The 16,336-nt window shown below is 37.0% G+C and overlaps 1 protein-coding gene across 1 annotated transcript in view; it reads right to left on the reverse strand.

Moving 5' to 3' along the window:
• Positions 1-14,793, reverse strand: part of TMEM41B (transmembrane protein 41B) — a 44,883-nt gene extending 30,090 nt beyond the window's left edge. The window contains exon 1 of the mRNA XM_023506251.2: positions 14,525-14,793. Coding sequence (XP_023362019.1) covers positions 14,525-14,603 — 79 coding nt within the window. The 5' untranslated portion in view covers positions 14,604-14,793. The remainder of the gene's footprint in view (positions 1-14,524) is intronic.
• Between the last annotated feature and the right edge of the window lie 1,543 nt (positions 14,794-16,336).

Raw genomic sequence — 16,336 nt, forward strand, 5'->3', positions numbered from 1 at the left:
AAAGAGAGAAAGATAATTAAAAGACATAATTGGCCAAATGAAAACAGGCACAAAATCTCATCAAGGAAAATAATTTCTTAAAAATTATAACTGGGCAAGTGGAAACTAATTCCTTGCATCAATTTTTGGATCTCACAGGGTTTAAAGCACAAAATCTAACAAAAGTGAATGTTGAAAACTATTTTTACATGTATTTAGATAAAACAAAACACTATTGAGAAAAAAAGTCTTCCTTACAATAAATAAAAATCTTCTTCTCTATAACTTTCATCTAGTAGTCCTAGTTCTATCTTCTGGAATTAGAGACAATCAATCTAATCCCTCTTAGAGATGAGAGAATGGCAATATTTAAGACTGTCATATTCCTGTCCAAGTGATTTTTTCTCCAATCTAAACAGTAGAAATTCCTTCAAAGAATATCCTTGGATAGGGAGTTCTATGAAAGTGCTAGAGTCAAGAGTTCCAATCTGAGTTCTGACATTTGCTAGCTATATGATTATGGACAACTTACTTAACTTTACTGAACATGCCTCAGGTTTCTCAACTGGAAAATGACAACAATACAACTTCAATTAACTATTTCACAGAGTAGTGAGAAAAAGCACTATCCAAACCTTAAAATGCTTTTAAAAATCTGCAAGTGCTTATACAGGTGAATTGTTAAATCTCGTCACTCTTGGACAGGGTCCAATATGTCCATGTTTCTTAAAATGTCTGTGTATGAATATAATGGTATATCACTGAGGTATAATAAGATTAAAATGAGATTGAATAAAATAAAATTTGTAAAGCAATTAACACAGTGCCTGGTCCTTAATAGGCATTTAATAATGTTTATTCCCTTCTTCTTCCCCCAAGAAATGATAAATATAATTAATACAGAGAAGCAGGGGAATAATTCTATAAACTCAAACGAAAAAGAACCAGGAAAACACTACATGACTTCAGAAATGTAAATGAACAAACAAAAGTCTGTGAAACTGTAATAACCAAACTTGACTCTAAAAGTCTTAAGTGAACAGATGCTAAGTGAAGTGAGTAGAACCAAGAAAACATTGTACACAGCAACAATAATAGTATGCGATGATCATTTCTGGTGGACATGGCTCTTTTCAACAATGAAGTGATTCAGGACAATTCCAATAGACTTGTGATGGAGAGAGCCATTTACACCCAGAGTGAGTGTTATGGGGACTGAAGGTAGATCACAACATAGCATTATCACCTTTGTTGTTGTTTGCTTTTCGTTTTCTTTCTCTTTTTCTTTTTCCTTTTTGATTTAATTTTTCTTGTGCAGCATGATAATTGTGGAAATATGTATAGAAGAATTGCACATGTTTAACATATATTGGATTACTTGCCATCTAAGGGAAGGGATGGAGGGAAGGGAGAAAAAATTTGGAACACAAAAATTTTGCTAGGGTGAATGGTGAAAACTATGCATGTATTTTGAAAATAAAAAGTTAAAAAAAAATTATGTAAAACATTCCCATATTAGTCATTATAAAAAAGAAGACTTGAATAAAAGGGAAAAAAATTAAAGAAGGGGGAAGAGGAAGAATGCCTCTCCCTGAGATTTCAGGGAAGCCAAGAACAATAAGGAATTGCTGAAGGTGATGTGAACTTGGTCCAAACATTCTGGAAAGCAATAAACTGTACATACCCTTTGAACCAACAATTTTATAACTAGGCCAATAACCCAAAGAGATCAAAGAAACAGGAAAATATCCCATATTGACAAAAATATATATAATAGCTCTTTTTTTAAACAATAGTTTAAAAAAAATAGTAAAAACTGGAAACTTGGAGTATCTAGGTGGCACAGTGGATAGAGCACCAGCCCTGAAATCAGGAGGACCTGATTTCAAATTTGATCTCAGACACTTAACACTTCCTAGCTGTGTGACCCTGGGCAAGTTACTTAACCCCAATTGCCTCAGCCTCCTCCCTCCCAAAAAAACCCCCAAAAAATGGAAACTATGGGAACTACCCATCTACTAGAGAGTGGCTAAACAAATTATAATATATCAATATATATTATTGCACTGTAAGAAATGATGAAATGGTTAATTTGTAAAGACTTAAGAATGCTAATGAACACACTAATAATAACTAACATTTATAAACATTTGAGATTTACAAACTGTTTTTTGATCAATGACTAATCAGGATTCCTGAAAGTGGGATTCCTTAAACGTAGGATACAAAATGAGATATAATTTTCAGAAGATACAGGCCAGTATAGAAATTTATTTTACAAGACTATATATCTGTTGAAAAGTCTTTGTTCATCTTTTTTCTAAAGGGGGTACAATGGAAAAACAAAGAGAATACGATAATGGGAAAAGGAAAGAAAAGGAAGTCAGAGGCATTTTTTTTAAAAGAAAAAGAAAGTAAGACAAACATAAGTTTTAAAAAGTGTAGGATGATATATACTTTTTTTTTTTTTTTTTTTTTTTTTTTTTTTTTTTTTTTTTTTTTTTTTTTTTTTTTTTTGCTGAGGCAATTGGGGTTAAGTGACTTGCCCGGAGTCACACAGCTAGGAAGTATTAAGTGTCTGAGATCAAATTTGAACTCAGGTCCTCCTGAATTCAGGGTTGGTGTTCTATCCACTCACCACCTAGCTGCCCTACATACTTAATTTTTATAGTATTCTCTATATTCTATACAGAACATATATATTCTATTTTTATAGTATGCATATTTTACATGCATTTATAATCTATTCTTCCCACTGTATCCCACTTCAACAACCCAAAAAAAAAAGCCAACTCACCATAAATAAGCAAAGTCTAGCAAAACAAATTCATATATTAGACGTGCCCAATGTATACTTATTGTGTATCTAATTTATACTTTAATATATTTAACATCTACTGGTCATCCTGCCATCTAGGGGAGGGGGTGGGGGGAAGGAGGGGAAAAATTGGAACAAAAGGTTTGGCAATTGTCAATGCTATAAAATTACCTATACATATAACTTGTAAATAAAAAGCTATTAAAAATTAAAAAAAAAAAAAAGACATGCCCAAAAATTTATCTTTGCATAAAATTTATCTTTGCATTTAAATTTCTCAATCAACAAGCATTTTTTAAGTTTCTACTATAAGTTTCTACTTCTACAGAGGATACACAGAGAGTCAAAAGATAGGCATTCTCCTGAAGGAACTTAAGAGGAAAGGGATATGTTTTATATTAAGTCATCTGGATCCTGGGTTTATCACTTCATTGATCAGATTCTTAAAGTTTTTCACAACTGTCTTTCCTTACAATTTGTGATTATTGTATAAATTGTTCTAGTTCTAACTCACTTCACTCTTCATTGTGGTCTCCCTAGTCTCCTCTGAAACTATTTCATCATTTTATGTAGGACAACAGTATCTATTACATTCATATACTGTATTACATTAGTTTCCATTTTTGTCTACTCTGAGGAGAGCTGCTATAAATATTTTTATCAATTCTTTCCCTGTTTGCTTGTTTGATCTTTTAAGTATAGGCCTAGCAGGGCATTGCTAAATCACAGAATGTGAACTATTTAAGTAACCTTTAAAGGCATAGTTACACAATGTTCTGCATAAAAACTCAATTAGTTCATGATACATTAGTGTTCTTGTGTTCCTGCCCCCCCCATGCTGGGCATTTTCTTCTTTTGTCATCAATGTCAGTCTGATGAGTATGAAGTCAGAACCTAAAAGTCACCTTAATTCTAATTTGCACTTCTCTAATTAGTAATGATTCAAAATATTTTAAAATAGTTACTGATAGCTTAGATTTCATCCTTTGATGAAATCTACATTCTCATATCTTTTGATCATTATACCTTTTACAGAATAGCTCTTAAGTTTTATAAGTCTGTATCAGTTACTTACAAATCTTAGAAATGAGGCTTTTATGAAAGAAATTTTCTGCAAAGACTTTTTCCATTTGTTTCTATTTTAATTTTAACTACATTAGGTTTGGTCAAACCCATTTAAATTTTATTATCAAAATATATCTTCTATACTAAAAAGAAAAAAAGGCTGTACATTAGAGATCTGCAATATTCATAAATAATCCTACTTTGCTATTTTACTATGTATATACAAATGACTATCCTATTTAGTATGCAAAAGTTCAAAAGAAAAAATATTTTTTAAAAATAGAAAATATAAGGATAGCTAGGTGGCAAAGTGGATAGAGCACCAGCCCTGAAGTCCTCCTGACTAAGATCAAATCTGACCTCAGACACTTAACACTTCCTAACTGTGTGACCCTGGGCAAGTCACTTAACTCCAAGTGCTTCAGCCAAAAAAAAGAAAAAGAAAAGAAAAGAAAGAAAATATATATCCCTCCTTTCTTTAGCGAGTATAGAGAGGACTTTTAGTGTAGAATTCTACATAATGGGCTGATCAATTATTTGTTTAGTTTTGCTTAATATTTTCCCTCTTTTGTTCCAGAGAGATCATTAAAAAGGGAAAAGGACCCACATGTCAAAAATGAGCAGGCTGATTTCAGAACAGCCTGGAAAGACCAACATGAACTTAGTGAAGTGAATAAAACCATGAAAACATTGTACACAATAACACCAAAACTGTGTGAATATCAACTATGAAAGATAGTTCTTCTCAGCAACAAGATAATCCAAGACAATTCCAATAGACTTGGGATGGAAAATCCCAATCCATCCACATTCAGAGAACTATGGGAGACTGAATGTGGATCAAAGAATAGTAATTTTACCCTTTAAAAAAAAAAGTTTTCATCTTTTTCTTCCCCTTTTGATCTGTTTTTTCTCCCACAACATGACAGATACGGAAATATATTTAAAAGGATTGTATAATCTACATCAAATTGTTTGCCGTCTTGGGGAATGGAGAGGGAAGACAGAGAGGGAAAAAATATTTGGAGTTCAAAAAATTTTACCAGAAAAAACCTGAAAACTATCTTTACATGCAATTGGAAAAAATAAAATACTATTAAGTGAGGGGAAAATCTGAATGTGGGATATGTTCTTTAAGGTCAATGACAAAAATAAAGATATATATATTCATAGCAATTTTTTGAAAAGTAGCTCTATTTTATGCATTAAAGCTTTAGCTGCTTAAAAGTAACCCTATTTTGGGAGCAACTAGATGGTACAAGTGGGTGGTGTGCCAGTCCTGAAGTCAGGAGCACCTGGGTTCTGCCTCAGACCCCTAATACTTACTAGCAATGTAACACTGAGCAAGTAACTTAATCCCAATTGAATCAAAAAAGTCACCTGGTTTTGAAGTCACAAGATTATTCCCCTTTTCAATTATCACCCAACTTAAAGGATGTTACAAAAATTATCTCCTTCCCTCTCACCTCAGGCTCTGCTGATCTCCCTCCACCAATGAGAAAACAAATGTCTCAATCTCTGTAATCCTGCTTTTCCTGTTTTTTACTCCTTGTAAAATATATATCAACAGTTCTGGATTTCTTAGCTACTAGAACACTGGGCCCAGTTTGTTTTTCAACCAAATGCATTGTTTAATAAATCATTGCCTAGATGTTAAAAACAAAAACATTTCCCACTCACAACCCCTTTAATTTGTTTTCTGTGGTAGATAGGGAAAAGGAATGCTGAGAAATGAAAGTGATAACACAGGAGAATATAATTGTTTAAAAGGGTATTGTTCAGATTTGTGCACAGTGCTCCAAATAGTTTTACCAGAACAGGATTCAATGGGGATTGTTATTTCTCTTATTTTGAATATCATGCCTAAAATATCAATTTTTCAACAGCTCTTATTAAAAGCTAGTGTTTAAATATGAGTTAAAGGATGAGTCCGAGTGGTACTTTCAACCTGTATTATAGCTATATTAAGTTTCAAAGGCTCCAGAGCTTTTGGAATTTTTAAGACAAAAAGATTAAACACAGAATTCAGTAAGGGAAGGAGAGGGAAGGAATCCATTTCCCCAGTGGGTGAGTAGTTAAAAAGAGGAAGCTCTCAAATGAAGAAATGCATGCTATCAATGATCATATAAAAAATGTTCCAATATATTTAAAAAGACTGTGTAATGTTCTGGCTAGCTTTCTGGGGGACCTTCAAATGGGCCTTGGTCTCAGAGAAGTGAAGGAGGGCAAGCCAGCCATCAAGAGGATCTCTCTCTTCAAGTCTCTTCCAGTTTTCTAGGTCTGACTCTGACTTCTTAAATATGCTATTATAATTAAATCCATTAATCATACTGAGTATAAACCAATCATTATATCACTAGGGAACCATTATTTGTTGTAAGATTAAATCAATCATACTGAACTAGAGACTATTAATCACCAAGTGTTATGCCACAGTTCTCTTTTATTGTCCTGACTCAGTTTCCCTAATTATCCTGACTCACTCCTGCCTCAGTTTCCCTGCTTATCAGTTCTGCAAAACCTCTCCTCCCTCTTTATCAGAATACTTGATAAGGATATCAGATCTTATGTTTTAGAATATCAGAATGCCTCTCTCCATCCCAAGCTAGCAGAATATCTGCCTCCCCCTATTATGTCATTCCCCTCTTCCAGTCAGAATGCCATTCTCAATCTCAGTACCCTGACTCTGCCCCTGTCTCAGTCTACCCCTTGTCTCTGAGCCACGTGTATATATGTCATTGAGAACTCTGATTGTTTGCTGGATTCTTGGAGAGTCTCATTCAGCCCTGGGACCAAAACATGGATCCATTTGATCCCAATATATCTCTCCATTTAATAAATTATTAAATATTTTCTAATCTCTATCTTGCTCAGTTTCTTTGTCATTACACATGATAAATTAGATAACCATTGTCTTATCAATTCTACTGAGTTAATACCTTGTAAGAATCCTTACCTCAAGTATATTTCTCCCGAGTTCTGGCCCATTACAGGATAGTATATGTTTAACCTATATTAAACTGCTTGCTGTCTTAAGAAACAGGGAGGTAAAGGGAGAAAAATATGGAACGCAAAATCTTACAATAATGAATGTTGAAAACTTTTTATAGGTATTTGGAAAAATAAAATACTAATGAGAAAAAAAATGTTCCAATCACTAATGAGAAAAATGCAAGTCAAAAAGTCATTTTTAATAACCTGTTTTAAGGTTTCATTTTTCTAGGTAAAAAAAAAAAAAAAAAATCACTGTGATAAAAGTTTCCAGTCGTTTTTGTGTGCATGTGAATCTTTTCTATGTCTTGAATATTGATTGAATTCACAATTAAAAAATAAAAGGGAGAGAGCAGATAGTGCTTAAACCTGCTTTTCCTATTAAGAAAATAATAACACTGATCAGCATAAATGCTGATTTGCAGTTTAAGAATGAGTACACATAGCAGAGCTCTCTTCTATTCCCTGTTTATTCTCAAACAAGATGATGAAATACTGAGACATATGAATCAAAACAACTTATCCGTTTAGTTTAAGATTTATGTTTTCCTTTAATTCCTATTTAAAATAGGCACATTTTTCTAGATAAATTGATTCTTCAGTGCATACAAAGAGTAATGACTAGCGACAGTGCTATACAAGTATAGTATCAAAATTTCAGCATCTATTCTATTTTATAAAAGCAAACAGTAATACTAGGGTCAAACAATTATCAGAACATAGAGAATAGTATTAATTTTTCGTTGAAGAAAAGCCACTAGAAACTCAGTAATTTTTCATTCATGTCACAGAAGCAATTATAATGCAGTACTTTTCTGGCTAGATAGACAACTCACTGCTTCATCTGTATTTAGTGGTCCACTACTAAATGATTTTAGCACTCTAGAACTTCTCTCCTTAATCTCCCACAATAACAACCCATGCTTTCTTTCCTCCTATTCTCAGAGCAAAGAGAATTACAAGAGATGACAAGAGAATTATATTCAATTCAAACATTAAACACATATCACAGAGCAAGGCACTGTTAACTTGATCCCAACTCAAATTCATGCTCTTGGTGGTCCTTTTCTCCTTGATTTCCTACAACCACTATTCCCAACCTTTTCGCCTTCTTCATGTTTCCTTATTCATTTACTTTCCTCTTATAGCATCCCATCTTTGGCCTTGAACTTCTTCTACTGCATGAACCGATGCTAAGTGAAATGAGCAGAACCAGAAGATTATACAGGGCAACAACAATATTATGTGATGATTAATTCTGATGGATGTGACTCTCTAACAATAAGGGCTAATGTTGAAGAACTATCCATGCATATGTTTTGAAAAATAAAAAGCTTTAAAAAAAAAAATTCTTCCCTCTCCATATCTTTCTCACTCACTTATCCTTTATTTGCCCAGTATCTTAATTTTTTCAGTCTTTATTGGCTTCCTCCCCTCTGCCTTTAAGCAAGAACAGGTGGGAATAAAGGTGGAGAAGGGACAGGGACACACAGAGCACTTTTGCTTAACTGTTATTTCCTCTACTATTCTATTCTCTTACCTTTTTTAACATTCCCTAAACTGTTTCCTCAGTCTTTCTTAGAACATTATCATATATATATAGGGCTTTTTCCCTGCCTATTATTAATATTGAATCCTTGAAGGTCACCAATGACCTGCTAAATTAGATAGCTTTTTCTCATAGTTAATCTTTCTCCTCTCAAAAATAACTTCTATACTCTACAAATGAGGCTTTCTCTTCCTATCTGTGACTAGTTTTTGTTTTGGTTACTAACTTTGGTCTCCCCAAATGTGGACTTTGCCCCAGCGTCAGTTTTTTGTTTTGTTTTTTTCTTTTCCCTCTCATCCTGCTGTAACTCTGTGCAAGAGACTTCCCAATCTTTATTTCCAACCTTGACTTCTCACCCATATCCAAATCTTCAGGTATGCTAACCATCTATATGGCCCCAAAATGAAGTCTAAAAATGAAACAACTACCTTTCCCAAGATCAGCTATCCTTTCCTATTTTCCTTATTTCTAAAACTACCACTTTTTCCCAACTACTTAAAAGCTCCACTCTTTCTCTCATGTTCATTTAATTACTAATACCTATCAGTTCCTTTTCTAAAGCATTGTGCTCAAACATATTCAGTCATTTGCCTTCTATACATAGATCTGGTCCTGTTACTTTCCATCTCTGCAGCGGTTCCCTATTGCCTCCAGGGTAAAGCCAGTATTATTCTGCCTGGCATTCAGGTCTTTCCAAAACCTGGAACCCAAGTCTTTAATATACTCTCTGCTTCAAACAATGGGGCAATCTTTCCTCCACCCTCCCCTCCCCACCCCCAACCTGCCACTTCCACACTGTGCTCATGCTCCCGCTTATCCTGTGCTTGAAAAACTTGTCCTCTTTGGTTTTAAAGAATGAGAAAGCATTTAGCAGGCAAAGTCAAACATTACCTTGTCCAGAAAACTTTCTCACCCACAGTGGGTGATAACCTTTCCCTTCTGAACTCACATAGCACTGTTTTCTCTAATACACTTATTAAATAATATTGTGTGTTTTGGCTGCTATGATGGCTTCTTATCTAGACAATAACTTCTGGAGGGCACAGACTGAGTTATCTAAACTTTATACCTTTCACAGAATCTAGTGCAATGAGCTGCAAAGAGTAAACATTTAATAAGTATCTGTTAAATATTATAAAAACAAACAACTTTGAAAGCCTTAGGAATTACAGGAGCAACACAATGACCAACCACAATTCCAGGTTACCTGTTTCTGATAGAGAAGTGATCGATGTATTGAGTTTTGTTTGTTTTTTGACATGGCCAATGCAAAGCAATTTGCTTTGTTTCATTACACGTTTATAACAGAGGTTGTTTTTCTTTCTCAATTGCTGAAAAGAGGGAAAAATGCAAATCTGAAAATAAACTTTAGTAAAATGATTGTTGATAAATCCTAAATATCTAATTATCTAATTTTGGTCCTCAATATCATTCAAAGTTTATTTTCCACTACTCTTCCTCACCCCATACCCCACAAACCCTATTCATCTACTGCTCTGCCAGATTGCTTCATCAAGCAAGATGCAAGAGGCCCCTTGGTGTGTTTTGGCCCTTCCTTCCTCCTTTTGTATGCTGTCTTCTCTGTTAAGATTATAAATCCCTTCAGAATAGGGAATAACGCTAATAGTACAGTGCCAACATACAGGTAGTGAATACATATTTACTGGATTGGATTGGTCTATTGATTACCTATAAATATGTCAAAATTTCCTACCTGTACACTTTTGATCATTTCCTCCTTTTCCCTCTTTAATCAAAACCCTATCTATTTTTCAAAACCTAATGCCAAGTTCTTCCTCTATGAAGTCTTCAAAAATCATGAGTTCACAGTGTACTCTTCCCACTGAGGTTAGGGTGGGGGAACCTCTGTCAGTATGAAAGAGTAAAGGATTACAAGGGAGCCAGGCTCCTCATATTTGAGCATGGGTGGTAGAGGGAGATATACAGAAGGGAGGCAGAATGAAAACACCAAAAGGGAAATGAACAAATAATCCCCACACAATGACTATATATATAATGAAAAATGAAATATAGAGTAATTGTAGCAAAACAAATGGGAAAAGAAACAATGTAAGTATTGCAAGAAATGTTCTCAAGTCTGGCATTTAGTAGGTGCTTAATAAATACCTGTGATTAATTTTGTTGTTTAGAATTAGGTAAAAGTAAATATTCAAGATTCACTGATTGATGTTTGAGGAAAAGTGCTCCAAGCTTCATTAATGTAACAATGAAGAGCTCAACATTTCCTGCAGAACAAGCCTAAAGGAGCACTCAATCAACAAGCAGTTATTAAGCTTTAGTGACAGTCCTTGTGTTAGGTAAGGCACTAGGGATACAAAAATAAAAATGAATCCATCTGATCCAAGAGAAGCAGACAAAACCAATAGAATAATCAAAGAATATCTAGCAAGAAATATTACTTATCCACAAAAGACTTATCAATGTAATGCATACTGTCCTGGCTTTATGAATGCCATTAACTACTCTGGGCTCCTAATAAATGATCAAGAATAGAAAATAGTGCAAATACTAAGTCCTCCCAATAAACTAAAGATTTTGCTTCTTGAAGTCACATTCAAATCACTTTCAGATTCAACTACTAAAATCACTTAGAACACAAAGTGATTCCAAATGAAATAACGTGTTGTTGTGTGGTTAATACATAATCATTTCACAACAATTCTCCCTTCCAAATCTTGTAGTTTCATTCTAACATTTATTGTCATTATTCAGGGCCTTTTTCCACTACTAATAGGACAGAACTCTGAATGGACTAAAAAAGGAAATTTATCAGAATCTCAGCAACGTTATTTTCTTTAAACAATTACACTCAGTCAACTACTTCCCCTAATTCAGAATGTTTTCGCAATTTAGTGCCAGGAAAAAGACCAAGATGGCAAACAACAATGAAGTCCACTCTAGTCCCTGATCACTTCATACTTGACTCTTATAACATAATTTCCTGAATGATTTCTCAACGTACTTCAAACAAATCATCCCTCCACCATTTATTCTGCCCATACCATTGAATATGGCTCCCTAATATGTATAAGGGGCAGAATCAAAAAGAACTGCCTGAGTCCTGTATCAAATACTTAATATATAAAATTGCAGTCATTGATGCTTCAGGCATGTCTGACATCATGTGATGTTCCTGGCAAATACTCGAATATTTTCTTTTCCAGATCATTTTACAGATGAAGAAACTGAGGCAAACAGTGATTGGCCCAGAATCACACAGCTAGCACATATTTCAGGTAAAATTTGAATTCAAATTTTTCCAATTCCAGGCTCAGAACTCTGTACCCAGCTATCCATAAGACACTGGACAAGCTGCTTAATCTCTCTCCATTAGCTTCCTCTTCTGTAACTGGGAAGGACTTGATCTTTTAAGGTCCCTTTTAGCTCTAAATCTATGACCTCACGTACAGACAGAATGCAATATAACATCTTTGCATCAAAATTCAAGATCCTCCCATTCTATCCTACCCAATCTCATAAACCACAATTACCCTTACAAATTAATCTCCTCAATGTACCTCAGATATGCCACATTCACTTATGTCTCCAATTTGCTGGTCCCACATTCCCTCCACAAACAGCTTTAAAGTCCTACTTCTCTTCTCTATATGGAAAATTTACTACCTTCTCAAATTCCTTCTCTTCCTTAAGCCTTTTAGACTCAACTGATGTTCTCAATTTCCTCTGAATTGAATGAAAATAATACTCATTTTGAAAGATTATCACAATGCCTAACATTTTTATTTTTCCATCTTACATATATGAGGTCTTATGGTTTAATAGATAGAAAACTTACATTAAAAGCAGATCTGGGTTCAAGTATGTCCTGTAGCACATACTGCCTATATGATCCCTCAGCAAGTCTTATAATTTCTCAGTGCTCCAAGACTTCAAGTTGGTAAGATAGGCTGGTACATTACATTGGTAAAAGAAGTTTCTTCCCTGCACTAATGAAATAAAGTAAGGATAATAAACACCTCATATATGTATATCTGTCTTCTGAACCAAACTGTAAACTTCCTTCAGAGAAAAGTTGGTCCTTAATATATACTTGCTTCAACACAATATTTAGAGGATTCAGTACTTAATTATTGTTGATACACACTTCACCTATATACATTGCATCCTCACTGTATCAGGATAAACAGGCAATATTGTGATGAGTTAATATGGCAAATCAAAATTCAGTATTTGGAAGGCTGCATTCTGAGTAAAAGCTTCTTCAAGTTTAGCTAGGATGGTTATCTGCCCAGGATCATCTATGAAAGGCAACTAAGATTTTGATAGAAGCACAGCAGGTGTCACTAAAATATTTAACTTTGGCTTAATGATAAAGTCACAAGTACTGATTCAATAACACTTCAGTCTAACTGGGTTTCTTTTTGCATTCAGAAGAACAGCAGTCTTCTACTCTGAAGTTTCTGCTTACTCTTCTCTGTGGCTCACCTCACTTTAGGTGAATCTCAACTATTATTTTCTAAAGCTTCCCACAAAGTACATTATGGCCTCCTCTAAGAAGCCTTCCCTGACATCTTTGACCTTGGTTCTCAGAATTCAAGGAGCACTTTCATTTACAACTTCCTAATGATTTACAATATGCAATAATATGTAAGTGACTTGTATGTGCCTTTTTCCTCTATTAAGACTATAAGCTACTTGAACATATTTAACATGTATTGGTCAACCTGCCATCTGGGGGAAGCGAGTGGGGGGAAGGAGGAAAAAAGTTGTAACAAAAGGATTTGCAACTGTGAATGCAGAAAAATTACCTACGCCTATATCTTGTAAATAAAAAGCTATAATAATAATAATAACAATAATAATAATAAACTACATGCTCCCCCATTCCTTAGCATAACACTACAGAAAGACTAAGTGATTATTATTAATACTAACATCTCTTCTTCATATAGATAACACTAATATTAGTGCAGTTCTTGAACGTGACCAACTACCCCCCCACACACCTTTTTCAATCATCAGTGGCAAGATAACAGAAAACATTTTAATTTACCTGAATGGTCAGCATGCTTAATAGCCATTTCTTTGAACCACTTTAAGTATATGGGTTTTAAGAGTTTTTAGAAACCTAATTGGTGTTGTGGCAAATGGGCAAAAATGACTAATACATGCCATGCTAGATACAAAATATTTATTATCTAGAGTCATTATTTAAGGTATGTAAAAAACTCTGGAATAATAGTTTAACATTGTTAGGCTGTTTCAGGTACAGAGCATGCACTCCCAAGTAGGGTTAAGTTACAATTAAGCAAGATAAAACTCTCTCTCTCTCTCTCTCTCTCTCTCTCTATATATATATATATAACTAAACACTCGTTAGGGACAAAAAGCTGTCAAGACTGGAAAAAATTTTAATGATAAGGAGACCCAATCTCATGCCTGACATCAGATTTTTCATTTCTTCGACAAGCACAGGCTGCCAGCTGTCCTAAGGGAGGGGCTAGCGTTATTGTCTACTTTTGGGGAGGGTTCGGGGGTTGCTTTAGCCTTCCCGGCACACAGAAAGCCCCTACTATCCATCTGCTAACCTGGTTAACCATATGTGCCAGGCCCTGTGCTAGATAGACAGTGCTCCCTAACCCAAGAGCCCTGCCAGACTCTCCGTCGGTAGGTGTTGGCACGCCGCCTCCCCCTTAGGCTGGGACAACTTGGGGGCCGGGGGCCGTCTAGTTTCGGGCTTTCCTTTGTATGCCAGTGCCTGGCACACAACAGGCGTCTAATTAAGGCACTGGAGGTAACCTACATCCTACTGCCATCCTAAGGGTATTGGGGCTCGTCGGGATGCTGGAAGTTTAAAGAATAGAGAGGCTGAGATCGAACCCAGCCCGTGCGGGAGACCTTCTGAGCCCACGCTAGAGGCCAGCGCGGGGTGCCGGCCGGGGGCAGGCTTTATCTCCAAGCCCCGGACCGCCTGGGGCTCAGACTCACCCCGCTGCTTTTCAGGCACCAGGAGATGCTTCGGGGACGTTTGCCGACTGACTGACAGATTCTCCCAAGCGGTGCCGCCTCCTCCCCGGGAGACAGCTCGCCCTCGCCCCCGCCCCCCCGCCCGGACCTCCAGGAGCCCGGGGCTGCCTCACCTTTCAGGGCCCGGTCAGAGGGGTCCTGCGGCCCCGCCGCCACCTCCTCAGCCCGCTCCCCGACGCTGCCTTTCGCCATGGCCGCCGTCGCGAAGGGGACCAAGGGAGGGCGCAGGATCCCTCAGGACGCCGGAGCGCGAGCCTTTTCCACGCACTCAGAGCCTCAGCCGGGGCGGCCCGGACCCACTTCCGCCTCCTAGCAGCAGCAGCCGCCGCCGCCGCCTCCTCACCCCGAGCGACCCCTACCTCCCGCAGGCCCCCTCCCAAGCGTCTCCTCCAGTCCCCGCCCCTCCGTTCCGCCTCCAAGTCTCGCGAGCGCGCGCGCGAGCCCGCCCACAAAAGCCGCCGCGAGACGGGAAAGGCTGGTCTCAAAACCCCGCCCCCTCCTCCTTCACCTTCCGTTGGCTGTGAGGCATGCGCGCTCGTGGACACGCCCGCGCTCGGGGCTGTGCCAGCAGGCTGCGAGGTGTTACCTCTAAGCTCTGCGACCTGGACTCTTCTGATTGGGGTACCGGGAATCGGAAGTGTTTACAATTTGTATTAATTAATGCACGCGAAGGCGGTTGGGACCTTATGCTAAACCGGCTCCCGGAGGACTCTCTCTGGTTAAAGTCCTTGCCTGGAATTTCTCCAAGCAGCTCCCTGGTTACATTGTTCCTCCAACAAAATTACAACTCAGTTGCACAAGCATTTATCTGGTGACTATTGTATGTCGGGCTCTGCACTTAGCAGAAATGCAGACAAAGCAGCCCCCTGGTTAGTTACATTGTTTCTCCAAGAAAATTACAAATCAATAAAGTTCTATAAGCATTTATCGGGTGACTGTTGTATGTCGGGCTCTGCACTTAGCAGAAATGCAGACAAAGCAGCCCCCTGGTTAGTTACATTGTTTCTCCAAGAAAATTACAAATCAATAAAGTTCTATAAGCATTTATCGGGTGACTGTTGTATGTCGGGCTCTGCACTTAGCAGAAATGCAGACAAAGCAGCCCCCTGGTTAGTTACATTGTTTCTCCAAGAAAATTACAAATCAATAAAGTTCTAAAAGCATTTATCGGGTGACTGTTGTATGTCGGGCTCTGCACTTGGCAGAAATGCAGACAAAGCAGCCCCCTGGTTAGTTACATTGTTTCTCCAAGAAAATTACAAATCAATAAAGTTCTAAAAGCATTTATCTGGTGACTGTTGTATGTCGAGTTCTGCACTTAGCAGAAATGCAAGCAAAGCAGCCTCCTGGTTTGTTACATTGTTTCTCCAAGAAAATTACAAATCAATAAAGTTCTAAAAGCATTTATCTGGTGACTGTTGTATGTCGGGTTCTGCATTTGGCAGAAATTCAAGCAAAGCAGCCCCCTGGTTAGTTACATTGTTTCTCCAACAAAATTACAAATCAGTTCTAAAAGCATTTATTTAATAACTGGTGTATGTCGGGCTCTGGACTAAGCAGAAATCCAGATAGTGTCAAAGCAATCACCAACCCCAGATAGTGTCAAAGCAATCACCAACCAGCTGCAATCCCAGAAAATTAAAGACAAAGCATGTTACCCAGCATAGCCTCCAGCTGCAGTTTAAAATATACATTTTTAGACAAGACCAGGGTGAGGGGCTTTTTGTTTAATTATTCATATTTGCTACTATTTTTTCAATAAAAGTGGAGTTGAAAGGAAGAAGGCGGCCAGCGAATAGGGTCGTCCCCCTCCAAAGAAAGGAAGAAAATATGTTTGTACATAAACACACACGGGCACAGAAGAGAACAGATAGAACCTCAGACAAAGCTTTGAAAGATGAATTGTGCAATTATAATGAAGGTCC

Source organism: Sarcophilus harrisii, chromosome 6 (genome assembly GCF_902635505.1).
Source record: "Sarcophilus harrisii chromosome 6, mSarHar1.11, whole genome shotgun sequence".
Taxonomy (NCBI): domain Eukaryota; kingdom Metazoa; phylum Chordata; class Mammalia; order Dasyuromorphia; family Dasyuridae; genus Sarcophilus; species Sarcophilus harrisii.